General features: G+C 41.6%; 1 protein-coding gene across 2 annotated transcripts in view; it reads left to right on the forward strand.

Annotated features, from left to right (window-relative positions):
* Positions 1–16,454, forward strand: part of BRD7 (bromodomain containing 7) — an 84,287-nt gene that overhangs the window by 51,551 nt on the left and 16,282 nt on the right. For both annotated transcript variants that reach the window (XM_073604990.1, XM_073604991.1), the window contains exons 10-12: positions 481–553; positions 12,099–12,206; positions 13,890–14,025. In XM_073604990.1, the coding sequence (XP_073461091.1) occupies positions 481–553; positions 12,099–12,206; positions 13,890–14,025 (317 nt within the window). The remainder of the gene's footprint in view (positions 1–480; positions 554–12,098; positions 12,207–13,889; positions 14,026–16,454) is intronic.

Genomic DNA, 16,454 nt, shown 5'->3' on the forward strand with positions numbered 1-16,454 from the left:
TTACTAAAGGCAAATCCACTTTGCACTACAAGTGCAAAGTGCACTTGGAAGTGCAGTAGCTGTAGATCCAAGGGGGACATGCAAGGAAAATAAAAAACAGCATTTTAGCTTGCACATGATTGGATTAAAAAAAAAAAATCAGCAGAGCTTCCCCTCATTTCAGATCTACCCCTCAGAACAGCGACTGCACTTCCAAGTTCACTTTGCACTTGTAGTGCAAAGTGGATTTGCCTTTTGTAAATAACCCCCAAAGTGTCTAATCTTCCTTTACTCTGCCCAAAACGAAAAAAAAAAATCCCTTTTTATCTTAAAGCCTTAAAGCTGCAGTGCATTATTGCAAACCACTATGTGTGTTTTAACTAAAGTTATGGTAAATTAAAATATTTCTTTGACTCTATCATGTAGAAAACATGCTTACTTGGCATCTTACTCTACTACTTTTTAATGCGAATATACAAATAAATGTATTAATAATTACAGCTGGAGTTTGAGAGAAGGAAGCAGGATGGAACTACAACCCTAGCTCTGCTCAACCCTGGGGACACAGCATTAGGTATGTAGATGGCAAAAATGCTTTGTAATAACAACAGTTTGTAAAATATTGATATTTGGTGAGACTCATATGTATTCATGGATTGATGTGAATGAATTACAGTCCAAAAGCAGACTTTCGGTCCTCTCTTCTGCATAATTTCTAGGCTTCAGAGTGGAAGCAGGAATGTTTTTTTTTTTTTTTTTGACAACTTTCTAAAAGTAGCATACAAAGGACTATCAATTGTGTATAGCAGGGTTAGCGAATTTAAATTCAAGGAGGTCTGGTAACAAAATAATGTTTTCTGTCCGAGGTCCGAATCACAAGTCTATGCCATGAAAGATTGTACGCTTCTTTCATTTTTTGGCGCAAGCCACACTCTCAGGAGCTTTTCTTACTGTTTCCTCCACACTCTGGTAATATTCTGTATATGTAAATGTCCCCAATAGTGTTCCCCCTTACATCAGGTGCCCCTACCAGCGTAATTCAGTACATCGGATGCCCCCCATCAGACTACCCCCATAAATCAGTTGCCACCATCAGAGTATCCCCTTATATCCAGTGTCCCCATCACAGTGCCACCTTACATGAGGTGTCGCCATTACAGCGCCCCTTTACGTCAGATGTCCCCATTACAGTGCCCCTTTACATCAGGTGCCCCCATCAGTACCCCTTTACATGAGGTGTCCCCTTCAGTGCCACCTTACATCAGGTGTCCCCATTACAGTGCCACCTTACATCATTTCTATTGACTCAGACGACTTCTTCTGTGAATCTGGTCCAAAATTCCTTCAACACGTTTGACCCCCCTGTAGCTGTGTAGCATCTCCAGCAATTACAGCATTACCTGTTCTCTGTCTTCATACTGGGAATATCCTATTGCTCAGGATTTGCCCTTTGAACATCTCTGCCAACTTAAGATGCTACACAAATGTATCAGTGTATTTAGCTTTATGAGGATGAGTGTTCAGGTATTGGAGTGTATAAATGCATAGCAGTATCTCTTTGACTCATGCTTCTGATGATGTCTGCATTGACAAAATTAGTTGGATGGAACAAGGAGATTGTGCATGTGAGAGATGCTGCCTAAGACTGCCTGCAGGAGATTGCACTCTGCGAGCAGTGAGTGCTTGCCCTGTACCAGCCCTTGAAAATGTAGATAAGCCTGACTGTTTTAAAACACATGTGAGTGTAACCTTTATCTTTATAATAAAGCTGTTGGCTGTTATGGCAAATACTTTGGTTTTCTTTGATTGTTTTTGAGTTCATCATCATACATCGTGCAGGGTTCAGGAGTGCGCTATGTATAGGGTGCAGCGTTCAGGAGTGGGCTACATACAAGAATCAGGAGTGCACTGCATACTGGGCGCAGGAATCAGGATTGCACTGGGTACAGAGTTCAGAAAGTTTCACAGACCAGTTTACCCCAAATTCTCCCCAACATCCAGTACAGCGCTATCCTTTCTCCTCTCTCCCCCACCTAGAGACTACCACAGAGAGAAGAGAGGGGCCGCTGCCGAAGAACAGATACAACTTATAGTAGGAGTGTGCAGGCTATGGGCACTTTCTTCAGCAGGAGGAACTACCTCCAGGACACTAGAATTTGGGGTAGACTGGTCTGTGAAACCAAAGTTTGAGACTATCCAGCCTGTGTCCTGTACTGTATAATCAACATAAAAGGAATTTTGACTTATTTGTAAATTTCTTATCTTGAAGCGTGTGTGCAATAGTGCTAGACTCATTCAGAACTACAAGCTGTCAGTCGCAGTGGCTGACTGTAGTTGTAGTCTATTAATTCACAGGAAACTGTGAATGAATAAACGATGCAGCTGTGTGGGCGGAATTCTGCGCTGCCGCACTGTTTTTGAATTGTGACAGTGGGTGCGTGGAAAAGATCCCCCGCCCGGTGTCACACTGAAGTGGAAATCGGGGGGGGGAGTCTGCAGGAGCTAGAACTTATTCCACCCTAAGTGCAGGTGGAACATGTAACGTAACATGTTCCGAAAGGTGAACTTCTCCTTTTAAAAGAAGCTGGTCTGTGGTTGGAATATAATATAGGTATAGGCTGTTCTGGTCCCAGGCTTTTGCGTCCCTAATGGCGTCAAAGATGCTCTCACTGTACGGTAAATATGTGGATGTGTACTCGAGAGCACCTGGTATAAAAGTTCATCTCACTTGAAGGCTTTTTAAAACCTTTATTAATTATAAACATCAAAAACAGCCATTGCATTTCAGGGCAAAAGCCTACCCTTTTTCAGGTCTTGAGCTGTAAACTGTCTTTTTTTTAGTGCCATCGGGAGTTGTTAGTCTTCACCAAGCCCTTAACGCAGGTCATCTAGTGCAACACGGCTGTATTTGCAGCTCCTAAAGAGAATCTTCAGGCTATATGAAAAACGTAAGTCAGCAGCTACAAATCCTGTAGCTAGTGACTTTTAATTAAAGGAAGCGTACCTGTTCTCACCCGGGTCTGGTTTTCAGATCCCCAGCACCAGCATGTTTACTAAAGAAAACTGACTGTGTCTCCTCGCAGCTTCATAGCCAGCTCTCCATTGGATCGCCTGTGGGAGTGGGTACCTGTCAAAACCAGGTACCCGCTCCCCAAAAAAGTAAAAATATATACTAGATAGAGGATGGGGGAAGGTGGAAAAGCAGAACTTCCCCTTTTAGGTGAAGTTCTGCTTTAATGTTTCAAAAAGTCCTTCAAGTGAAATAAACTTTTGTACACATCCAAGTATCTTGGAGTACAGTACTGTTGCTGTGTTACTGCGTTCCTGGCTGAGTTCTCAGAGTGGGGTACGGGGTTGCCCAAAAGCTTTGGCATTGTCCAGTCACCTGAAGGTAGCGGCTTTATAACCAAGGGTCTATGAATATGCAGCTTGTGTTCCTGTACTGTACTCCAAGATACAGAATGTACTGGCAAAGATGCACTAAAATTAATTTTAGTAAAAATGAATACCCATTTTTGGCTTTAAAAAAAATGCATTGAATAAATGGATACCAGACAAGTCGAGCCTCATTTATTTATTTTCCATGTAACTTTATTGCTATCACAAGGGAGCCAACAAGCCCCCTATGTGATAGCATGGGCAGGTGACAGATTCTCTTTTTATGGAGACATTTAGGGGTTTTTTTTAGACCATCTACAGCCAACTGGATCACTTTTACATGAAAGCTATTCGCTGGCAAAAAAATAAATAACAAGCTTGTTTTAACCCTTTGGTTTTGGTCCGTATTGACATGATAGCATCACGCAGTTGCTGCAGATTTGTCTGCTGCACATCCATGATGCAAATCTCCCCTTCCTCCACATCCCAAAGGTGCTCTATTGGATTGAGATGACTGGTGACTGTGGAGGCCATTGGAGTACAGTGAACTCATTGTCATGTTCAAGAAACCGGTTTGAGATGATTTGAGTATTGTGACATGGGGCATTATCCTGCTGGAAGTAGCCATTAAAAGATGGGTACAATGTAGTCATAATGGGATAGACATGGTCAGCAACAATACTAGGGTAGACCGTGGCGTTTAAACGATGCTTAGGTACTAAGGGACCCAGAGTGTGCCAAGAAAATATCCCCCACACCATTACATCACCACCAGCCTGAACCATTGATTCATGGCAGGATGGATCCATGCTTTCACGTTGTTTACACCAAATTCTGACCCTACCACCGTCACAGCTGAAATCGAGACTCGTCAGACCAAGCAACATTTTTCCAATCTCCTATTGTGCTATTTTGCTGAGCCTGTGCAACTTGTAGCCTGAGTTTCCTGTTCCTAGATGACAGGAGTGGCACCCGCTGTGGTCTACTGCTGCTGTAGCCCATCTGCTTCAAGGTTCGATGTGTTGTGCGAGATGATCCGAGATGGTATTCTGCATACCTTGGTTGTAACACGTGGTTATTTGAGTTACTGTTGCCTTTCTATCCTCTCGAACCAGTTTGCCCATTTTCCTGTGACCTCTGACATCAACCAGGCGTTTTCATCCACACAACTGCCCAACTGCCACTCATTGGATATTTTCTCTTTTTTGGACCATGCTCTGTAAACCCTAGAGATGGTTGTGTGTGAAAATCCCAGTAGATCAGCAGTTTTTGAAATACTCAGACCAGCCCCTCATGTCACCTTCAGAGTCACTTAAATCCCCTTTCTTCCCCATTCTGATGCTCGGTTTGAACTTCAGCAAGTCGCCTTCACAACGTCTAGATGCCTAAATGCATTGAGTTGCTGCAATGTGATTGGCTGATTCAAAATTTGTGTTACCAAGCAATTGAACAGGTGTACCTAATAAAGTGGCGTGTGTGTGTGTATATAATATTATTTTTTTTTTAAATTTTTATATATATATATATATATATATATATATATATATATAATATATATATATATATATATATATATATATATATATATATATATATATATATATATATATTTCCATAACTTTATGACCCTGAAGTTGATATATGTTGAAAGGCAAAATAATTTGGCATCACTGCTTGTTGTGTATGGGGCTGCATAGCTGTCGGGGTGCCCATGCTGACTTGTATCTTCAGCCAAAGGCACCTACAATGGGCATGTAAGCTTCAAAACTAGACCACGGAGTAAAGGCAGAAGTGGCCTGGTCTGATGAATTGCGTTTTCTTTCACCATGTGGATCGCCAGATGTGTGTATACCACTTACCTGGGGAACAAACGGCACCAGAATGCAGTTTGGGAAGAAGTAAGTCTGCTTTGAGCAATTTTCTGCTGGGAAACTTTGGGTCCTGCCATTCATGTGGATGTTACTTGACACGTACCATAAACATTTTTGCTGACCAAGTGCATGCCTTAATTGAAACCTCAATGGCAGTAGTTTCTTTCAGCAGACAACTTAAAATGACGTAAAGAATCTGCTACTGACAGTTTGGTGCCAGATACCTCTGCATACCTTCTCTAGTGGTAACCATGCCTCAACGGGTCAGGGCTGGGTGGTCATAAAGGTATGGCTGATCTGTGTGTGTGTGTGTATATATATATATATATATATATATATATATATATATATATATATATATATATATGTGTGTGTGTGTGTGTGTGTGTGTGTGTGTGTGTGTGTGTATATATGTATATGTATATATATATATATATATATATGTATATGTGTGTGTGTGTATATGTATATATATATAGTGGGACGGAAAGTATTCAGACCCCCTTACATTTTTCACTCTTTGTTATATTGCAGCCATTTGTAAAATCATTTAAGTTCATTTTTTTTTCCTCATTAATGTACACACAGCAACCCATATTGACAGAAAAACACAGAATTCTTGACATTTTTGCAGATTTATTAAAAAAGAAAAACTGAAATATCACATGGTCCTAAGTATTCAGACCCTTTGCTCAGTGTCTAGTAGAAGCACCCTTTTGATCTAATACAGCCATGAGTCTTTTTGGGACAGATGTAACATGTTTTTCACACCTGGATTTGGAGATCCTCTGCCATTCCTCCTTGCAGATCCTCTCCAGTTCTGTCAGGTTGGATGGTAAACGTTGGTTGACAGCCATTTTTAGGTCTCTCCAGAGATGCTCAATTGGGTTTAAGTCAGGGCTCTGGCTGGGCCATTCAAGAACAGTCACGGAGTTGTTGTTAAGCCACTCCTTCGTTATTTTAGCTGTGTGCTTAGGGTCATTGTCTTGTTGGAAGGTAAACCTTTGGCCCAGTCTGAGGTCCTGAGCACTCTGGAGAAGGTTTTCTTCCAGGATATCCCTGTACTTGGCCACATTCATCTTTCCCTGGATTGCAACCAGTCGTCCTGTCCCTGCAGCTGAAAAACACCCCCATAGCATGATGCTGCCACCACCATGCTTCACTGTTGGGACTGTATTGGACAGGTGATGAGCAGTGCCTGGTTTTCTCCACACATACCGCTTAGAATTAAGGCCAAAAAGTTCTATCTTGGTCTCATCAGACCAAAGAATCTTATTTCTCACCATCTTGGAGTCCTTAAGGTGTTTTTTTAGCAAACTCCATGCGGGCTTTCATGTGTCTTGCACTGAGGAGAGGCTTCCGTCGGGCCACTCTGCCATAAAGCCCCGACTGGTGGAGGGCTGCAGTGATGGTTGACTTTCTACAACTTTCTCCCATCTCCCGACTGCATCTCTGGAGCTCAGCCACAGTGATCTTTGGGTTCTTCTTTACCTCTCTCACCAAGGTTCTTCTCCACCGATAGCTCAGTTTGGCAAGACGGCCAGCTCTAGGAAGGGTTCTGGTCGTCCCAAGCGTCTTCCTTTTAAGGATTATGGAGGCCACTGTGCTCTTAGGAACCTTAAGTGCAGCAGAAATTTTTTTTGTAACCTTGGCCAGATCTGTGCCTTGCCACAATTCTGTCTCTGAGCTCTTCAGGCAGTTCCTTTTGACCTCATGATTCTCATTTTCTCTGACATGCACTGTGAGCTGTAAGGTCTTATATAGACAGGTGTGTGGCTTTCCTAATCAAGTCCAATCAGTATAATCAAACACAGCTGGACTCAAATGAAGGTGTAAAACCATCTTAAGGATGATCAGAAGAAATGGACAGCACCTTAAATATGAGTGTCGAAGCAAAGGGTCTAAATACTTAGGACCATGTGATATTTAAGTTTTTCTTTTTTAATAAATGTGCAAAAATGTGAACAATTCTGTGTTTTTCTGTCAATATGGGGTGCTGTGTGTACATTGATAAGGAAAAAAATGAACTTTAAATGATTTTAACAAATGGCTGCAATATAACAGAGTGAAAATTTTAAGGGGGTCTGAATACTTTCCGTCCCACTGAATGTATGTGTGTGTATATAATAAATAAATATGTGTGTGTGTGTGTGTGTATATATAATATACACACACATATATTATGTGTGTGTGTATGTGTATATATGTATATATATATATATATATATATATATATATATATATATATATATATATATATATATATATATATATACACAGTTAGGTCCATATATATTTGGACACTGGCACAATTTTAGTTTTTTCAGGTATTTACCAAAACATATTTAAGTTATAGTTCTATAATGCATATGGGCTGAAAGTGCACACTCTCAGGTTTTAATTTGAGGGTATGTACATCCAAATCGGAGGAAAGGTTTAGGAATTGTAGCTCTTGATAGCCATCCCCCTTTTTCAAAGGACTAAAAGCAATTGGACAATTAAATCAAAAGCTGTTTCATGGCCAGGTGTGGGCTACTCCTTCGTTAGAATCCACTCCAGACCTTTTACCTGCTTAATTGATGAAGAACTAAGTGTGGTATTTGCATTTCGAATCAGTTGCTGTGAACCCACATCATGTGTTCAAAGGAGCTGTCCATGCAAGTGAAGAAGTTCATTGTAAGGCTTCAAAAACAAAACAAATCCATCAGGGAAATAGCAGCAACATTAGGAGTGGCCAAATCAACAGTTTAGTATATTCTGAGGAAAGAAGACTGGTGTGCGCGGCAACATAAAAAGGCCTTGATGTCCACGGAAGACAGCAGTGGTGGATGATCGCATGATCCTCCTATGTGGTAAAGAAAAAACCCATTCACGACATCCAGATAAGTGAAGGACACGCAACAGGAGGTGGGCGTATCATTGTCAAAGTCTGCAATCAAGAGAAGACTTCACAAGAACTAATACAGAGGGTTCGCCACAAGGTCCAAACCATTCATAAGCCTGAAGAATAGAAAAGCCAGATTAGACTGCCAAAAAACATCTAAAAAAGCCAGACCAGTTCTGGAAAAGCATTCTTTGGACTGATGAAACGAATTAATTTGTACCAGAATGACAGGAAGAAAAAGTGTGAAGAAGGCTTGGAACCGCTCATGATCCAAAGCACACAACATCATCTGTAAAACATGGTGGAGGCAGTGTGATGGCACGGGCATGCATGGCTTGCAGTGGCACCAGAGTCATTGGTGTTTTATTGATGATGTGACAGAAGCAGCCAGGTGAATTCGGCAGTGCTTATATACTGTCAGCCCAGATTCAGCCAAATGCAGCAAAGTTGATTGGACGGCGCTTCGCAGTGCAGATGGACAATGACCCAAAACACACTGCAAAAGCAACCCAGGAGCTTTTGAAGGAAAATAAGTAGACTATTCTGCAATGGCTGAGTCAGTCACCTGATCCCAGCCCAATTGAGCATGCATTTCACTTGCTGAAGGCAAAACTAAAGACAGAAAGACCCACAAACTAAGAACAACCGAAGACGGATGCACTTAGAGCCTGGCAAAGCATCAGAAAGGAGGAAACCCAGTCTTTGGTAATGTCCATGGGTTGCAGACTTCAGGCAGTCATTGGCAGTAATAGATTCTCAACAAAATATTAAAAATGAACTTTTTATTTATGATTATATTCATTTGTCCAATTAAATTTGAATCCCTGAAAATGGGGGGACTGCTTATAAAAATGGTTGCAGTGCCTAAAATTTGTACTTGATATTTATGTTCAACCCCTGGAATAAAAGCTGAAAGTCTGCACTTCAAATTCATTTGGATTGTTTCATTTTTATTATTATTATTATTATTATTATTATTATAATACAGGATTTATATAGCGCCGACAGTTTACGCAGCGCTTTACAACATTAGGGCAGACAGTACAAGTACAATACAATTCAATACAGGAGGAATCAGAGGGCCCTGCTCGTTAGAGCTTACAATCTAGGAGGGAGGGTCAAGTTATACATAAGGGTAATAGCTGTGGGGGATGAGCTAATGGAGAAAATAGTGCAGTTGTTAGATGGAGGCAGGATAGGCTTCTCTGAAGAGGAAAGTTTTCAGGGATCGCCTAAAAGTGGATACATTTGGAGACAGTCTGACAGATTGGGGTAGGGAATTCCAGAGGATGGGCGAGGCTCGGGAGAAGTCCTGGAGGCGGATATATGAGGAGGTGATGAGGGAGCTAGAGAGCAGGAGGTCTTAGGAGGAACGGAGATGGCGATTAGGTTGGTATTTTGAGACTAGGTTAGTGATGTAGCTGGGGGCAGAGTTGTGGATGGCTTTGTAACTTATTGTTAGTATTTTGAATTTAATTCATTTTAATTTTATTCTGATGGCATACAGAGCCAAAAGTATGAAAATTTGTGCCTGTGTCCAAATATATTTGGACCTAACTGTATGTAATAGTTATGTCGTTGCAGGAGCAAAGGCTTGAAATAAAACCATGGGTGGAACTATATGGGGGAGGAGAGGGTTTGAATCACTTTTTGTACTTGTATGAGAAGTTCAGCTTGTCCTTTTGTAAAAGAGCAGTTCAGCTTGAACTTCTTAGACAACAGGATTTCTGTGACAGGAGTTGAGCAGAAACTTGAAAACATATATTGTACAAAGAAGCTTTAAATCAAACCTTGCAGTAAGGTGCACTCAAAACGTTATTAACCACATCAATACTGGGCACTTTCGCCCCCTTCCTTCCCAGATCAATTTTCAGCTTTCAGCACTCTCGCATTTTCAATGACAATTGCGCGGTCATGCTATACTGTACCCAAATGAAATTTTTTATCATTCTGTTCGAACAAATAGAGCATTCTTTTGGTGGTATTTATTCACAACTCTGTTTTTTATTTTTTGCAATATAAGCGAAAAAAGAGCAGAAATTTCGAAAAAAAAAAACAATATTTTCTTCTATTTTAAAAGAAATCCAATAAAATCGAATTTTGTCATAAATTTAAGCCAAAATGTATTCTGCTACATGTCTTTGATAAAAAAAAAAAAAAAAATCCATTAAGTGTATAATAATTGGTTCGTGTGATCACGGACAGATGTACACAAATGATCATGTAGAGATGTGTGCAGGTGATCACAGACATATGTGTGCAGATAATCATTGGGACGTGATTTTACTGGGACATATGTGGGGGACAGGTGTTTTTACTATGTGGGGACATGTGTATGTGTTTTTGGGACGTGTATTTTGGGGACATCTGTTTTGGGACATTGTGTTTTACACCATATGTTACTATGCTGGTGATCAGTGTGTAAAAAGCTGTAAAAATCAGCTCATACACACTGATCACCAGCCGGCTGCAGTGATCCGCTCACCTCTACTCACCAACAACTAATGTGTGAGGAGAGGAGAGCCGATTGCCTAGCAACCGGCTCTCTGTTTACATCACATGACGGCTGTGATTGGACACGGCCGTCATGTGATCAAGAGGGCCAAACACAGAGCCCTCCTGCCGATCTGAGATGTGCCGTGTCCAGGTGACATGAGCGCTTCGAGATTGCGCCGCTGCGCGGGCCCGTGCGCGATCCCCCTCCTTCTGATTGACGTTCCTGAACGTCCACTCAGAAGGAGAGAGCGCCCACCCGGTCGTACTTATGCAGTGGCCAGGTGGGAAGTGGTTAAAGCTGAATTCCAGGAGTTCAGCAACTGTGTAAAAAGTGACGGCATACTGTGAGTTAAGTCCAGTTCATATGATACAAAGGCTTCTGTGATTGGGCAGGAGGAGGGGAGGAGCGGACATAGCAGCTGCATTGACTTATGGTAGAACTATAGGCAAAACTTTTATTTTTCTCATTTTGGATAGAGCAAGGGTGTCAGATTTTTCGCTGTGTCCCTTTTATGGAGATTTCCCTTCACTTCCTGTCCCATAGCCAAACTGGACGTGTCAGGAAGTCCCTGCAAATTAAGGGAATTCCTTGGGGACCCCCAAGTTGCCAGAACTAGTGTCCCCATTGAAATATTTTCCCTTTTACTTTTCTGGGGAATTTGACATTTTTGTTCACTTTCAATAAATATGGCAAACAGGACAAATAGAGAGGGTAAATCTCTCTAACGGGGGCACAAAGAGCAATAAAAACTGACAGCTGTTCTAATCCACCTCCACTCCATCCAAAACTAAGAAAAAAAAAAAAAAATGTCTTTAGTCACTTTAAATTGAAGGGGCCGAGATCAGAACATAAAGTGCCTGGAGTGCAGAACTTTAAGTCATAGTGTGCCTGAACTTTTTACAAAATTGCTAAATTTCTGGAGTTCAGCTTTTGAATATACTTGCCTTGCCTCGGCATCCATACAGTAAATGAGGTCACATCCCTTCCACAAGACCCCTGGGAAGTTCTGAGTATCCAAAATCTCGAATGATGACTGCCAAGCTCTGTGCAATTCCTTGGGTTCTCATTGGAAGAATAGTAAAGCCTCAGGGTGGTGAGTTTTTGTTATTATTTATTTTCCATGCAGATTTTTTTTCTGTGGGTTTTTTTTTTTTTTTTTTTTTTTTTTTTTTTAATTTCACTGCAGGTTCATGTACACTGTAAAAAAAAAAAAAAATAAATAATACTTGCTTTATGTAGTTTTTATATAATGTAAGTTTTTTTTATTTTATCTTTCGTTTTTCATACATGTCCCTTCTTTTTTTTTTTTTTTTTTTTTCTGGTGTGTCCTGATTAGAAAAAAAACTGTTCAGTGTACTTTTTTACTTGATACAAACATAGGTGTAAATTACAGTGAGCTATTCAAATTTGCAAGACAAGTAGATTTCTAGACTGCAATACTGTGCACCACTCTAATGTTTTTACTTGATTTTGAAACACTTTTCTTTAGAACCAGGACATGGAACTGCCATTCTTGGGTCCACAGCTGGCCGGCTACAAACAGGGGTAAATTGCTTGCAAGGATTCAAGGAAGATAAACGCAACAAAGTTACTCCAGGTAAACCGGCATTACCGTATTTATCGGCGTATAACACGCACCGGCGTATAACACGCACCCCAATTTAGGAGGGAATTTTAAGGAAAAAAAAACTTTTAGGAGGGAAGTTGAAGGGAAAAAAACTTACATTTAAATGCCGATCATTGCAGCCTTCTCAGTGCAGCCTTGCCCCAGTGCAGCCTTGCCCCAGTGCAGCCATGTCAGTGCAGCCATGTCAGTGCAGCCATGTCAGTGCAGCCATGTCAGTGCAGCCTTCCCCAGTGCAGCCTTATCAGTGCAGCCTTGTCAGTGCAGCCTTGTCAGTGCAGCCTTGTCAGTGCAGCCTTGTCAGTGCAGCCATGTCAGTGCAGCCATGTCAGTGCAGCCATGTCAGTGCAGCCTTCCCCAGTGCAGCCTTCCCCAGTGCAGCCTTCCCCAGTGCAGCCTTCCCCAGTGCAGCCATCCCCAGTGCAGCCATCCCCAGTGCAGCCATCCCCAGTGCAGCCATGTCAGTGCAGCCATGTCAGTGAAGCCTTCCCCAGTGCAGGCTTGTCCCCAGTGCAGGCTTGTCCCCAGTGCAGGCTTCGATCCCCTGTCCCTGCTTTGTGGGCTTCAAAATCGCCGACCGCGATTTGAAAATGGCGCCGCCGGCGCCGAAATACACAGAGCCGGTCCTCGGCTCTTTCCGGCGGCTCTCGTTCACTTTCGGTTCCACTCGTAGTCCCGAGCGGAGCTATCCGAGTAGGTTCGGATAGCTCCGCTCGGGACTACGAGTGGAGCCGAAAGTAAACGAGAGCCGCCGGAAAGAGCCGAGGACCGGCTCTGTGTATTTCGGCGCCGGCGGCGCCATTTTCAAATCGCGGTCGGCGATTTTGACACTTTGACAGCTCGGGGTCGCAGGGGATCGGCGTATAACACGCACCTGCGACTTTCCCCTGATTTTAAGGGGAAAAAAGTGCGTGTTATACGCCGATAAATACGGTATATATTTTTTTGTATGTTTTTAAAGTTAACTGTTAAAATTTTCTTTGGGTATGTATTATTTGTTACAGCAGCTATACCAGCAAACTCACTAGAACTGACTGTCAGTTTGGTTTTACTTGACCTCTAATGAGCCCTATCACTACTTCTTCACTACCTCTTCCTGCCTTTTTCAGCATGAGGTAGTCTTCCCACTTGTATAATATAGGATGTGTATTACTGGCCAGATCACCAGGGGAAAACGGAAGAGAAAAAAGCCTTAAAAAAAACAATGCAGCCACTACATCTATTTGGTAAGCTGCAGTATATTACATTTTTTGTTTTGGGTTTAATGCCACTTTACCTAGAACTTTGTGTTTCTCCTTTTTTTTTTTTTTACTCTTTACACTTTTAGAAAGACTCTTTTTGTCATTTCTAAGGATTTTTGTAGCAACCAGCTTCCCATTCCACCATTTCTTGGTGGTTCTAATAGATAATTATACAAGCCTATAGGCCTAAGAATAAGATTCCACCCTTTCCTTTTAAGGCACACTCTACTAGATCAGTAAGTGCTTCTTGGGCCTTTTGGACGGGGGCTTTGCAAAGCCACCACCTGGTCTTCCATTGATACATAAGATATATTCTCTGTAAAGGAAATTGTAGACCTAGTTGTAAATATCCAATAGAGCATGTAGAGTTTGTCGTATCATGATAGTAATGCAAATTTGTGTGATTTATTCCTAGTGTTATACTTGAACTATGGGCCATTCACCTCCTATGCACCATCCTATGACTCCACCTTTGCAAACATTGGCAAGGATGATTCTGATCTAATTTACACAATGTATGGAGAAGACCCTAGTCTTCAGGGAACTTTCAGGTACAACAGCAAAGTTATCTCATGTCTGTATATGTGTATCAGTTTCTAAATAATGTACTTGTCTTTTGCAATTACTGTTTGATTAGGTAACCAAAGAAGTAGATTTAGCCAATTGACCTCCGGAAGATTTACCCCCCCTTCATGACCAGTCCATTTTTTTCTATGCGGTACTGCATTACCTTAACTGACAATTGCGCGGTCATACAACGCTGCACCAAAAAAAAACATTTTAGTCATTTGTTAGAGCTTTCTTTTGGTGGTGTTTAATCACCACCGCGTTTTTTTAAAAAAATGTTTGCGCTATAAACAAAATCATCAATTTTGAAAAAATATTATATTTTTTACCTTCTTCTATAAAATGTATCCAATAAAATATATATTTTTTTTTTAAATTAATCGCCTCATAAAGTTAGGCCAATATGTATTCTTCTACATATTTTTGGTAAAAAAAAATCACAATAAGCGTATATTGATTGGTTAGCACAAAAGTTATAGCCTCTATAAACGATGGTGTGTGTGTATATATACTGGAATTTTTTTAAATATATATATTAGTAATGGTGGCAATCAGCGACTTATAGCGGGACTGCAATATTGTGGCGGACAATCTGACAATAACGGACACTTTTGACACTTTGTGGGAACCTGTGAAACTAATACAGTAATCAGTGCTAAATTTATGCACTGTCACTGTACTAAAAACACTGGCTTGGCAGGGGTTAAACTTCAAGGGTGATCAAAGGGTTAGCTGTGTACCTAACCAGTGTTTGTGTAAACCGTGTGCTGCTTTTACTAAGGGAAGTGATGGATTTTATCCCCTGCTTCGCAGGGACACAAAATGTATCACTTCCCCATTTCAGAACAGAGCTCTACCTTGTTTACATAGGCAGAGCTCCATTCTGTGTCTCTGCCCAATGATCGACGGGTGCCAGTTGCCCAGCACAAATAGATAGGCTTCTGCCGTGATTCTGCACAGAATGGCCACCCTGTATCTGCTATGGGGTGGTCCGGAAGTGGTTAATATAATGCCATATATAAAATGTATCAAAAGTGCTACTGGTTCAGCAAGTGGTTTTTTTTTTTTTTCCTTTGTTTTTTTTTCTCCCATGAATTACCCTCCTCTCAATAGTTACATTGCAGTCAGCAGACAACTACTCTTTTGCTGTGTCTGCCAGTGGGCTAATGCTCCTTTTTGTTGCTTTACAATCGATCGACTGTGTCAAGATCATGCTCAGGTAAGTATTAGGGGGGCTGAGGAGGGAGCTACACACTGAAGGTTTTTTATTTTCATGCATAGAATACATGAAGGTAAAAAAACTTCAATCTTTATAACAACTTTAAGTTGAAATGGGTTTTGTGCATAACTAGTGTTGTGTTGGAAGAACCCCAATCCTCATTACATTGCCACAACCCCATCTCATGCACACTACACTACAAATTAAGTGGAATAATTTTTTGGGAACAGTACAGTTGAAATAAGTTTCCTCTAATGATGTCCTGTCTGCATAGCTGCTACTTACTGTAAAAATGAATGTTTAATGCCAGATACTACTTTAATCTCTTATATTCATGTTCATGTGTGCAAGTTATGCATATCAAGATAGATTCAGGTTCCTAAATTAGCTCTATTTAAAATGAATTTTATTATATAAGGGTGCACCGAATGTTTTTTTTTTTTTTTTTTTGTGCCGATACCGAAAATGAAAAATACACTAGGCCTAAAACCGATACCAAAACAGCACCGATACCGAAAGTGACTGTTTTTAAATATATTTTTATACAGCAGATGATCAGAGACTGTGGACATGGTACAGGAGATGGTCAGAGACTGGGGACATGGTACAGGAGATGGTCAGAGACTGGGGACATGGTACAGGAGATGGTCAGAGACTGGGGACATGGTACAGGAGATGGTCAGAGACTGGGGACATGGTACAGGATTTGGTCAGAGACTGGGGACATGGTACAGGAGATGGTCAGAGACTGGGGACATGGTACAGGAGATCAATGCAGCCTCACCAGTGCCCGTCAGATGCAGCCAGCCAGTGTCCCCAGCCAGTGTCCCCATTGCAGCCTGCGTCCCCATTGCAGCCTGCCTGTGCAGGGGAAGAGAGAGGAGAGCCACCTTGTTGATTTGAGCGCCGGGAACATCACAGCTTTCATTTCAATAGCTGTGTGTTCCCTGCTGCGCGCCGTCACATACAGCCCCCCCTTTTGTCCGGGCACTTTGATAGACAGATCACCCGTCAATCCTAGGACGGGTGATCTGTCTATCAAAGTTCCCCGGACAAGGGGGAGGGTCTGTATGTAACGGCGCGCAGCGGGGAACACACAGCTATTGAATTGAAAGCTGTGATGTTCCTGGCGCTCAAATCAACAAGGCGGCAGCGGCTCTCCTCTCTTCTGAGCTATAGGACACCCCCATGATG

Source organism: Aquarana catesbeiana, linkage group LG11 (genome assembly GCF_042186555.1).
Source record: "Aquarana catesbeiana isolate 2022-GZ linkage group LG11, ASM4218655v1, whole genome shotgun sequence".
Lineage (NCBI taxonomy): Eukaryota > Metazoa > Chordata > Amphibia > Anura > Ranidae > Aquarana > Aquarana catesbeiana.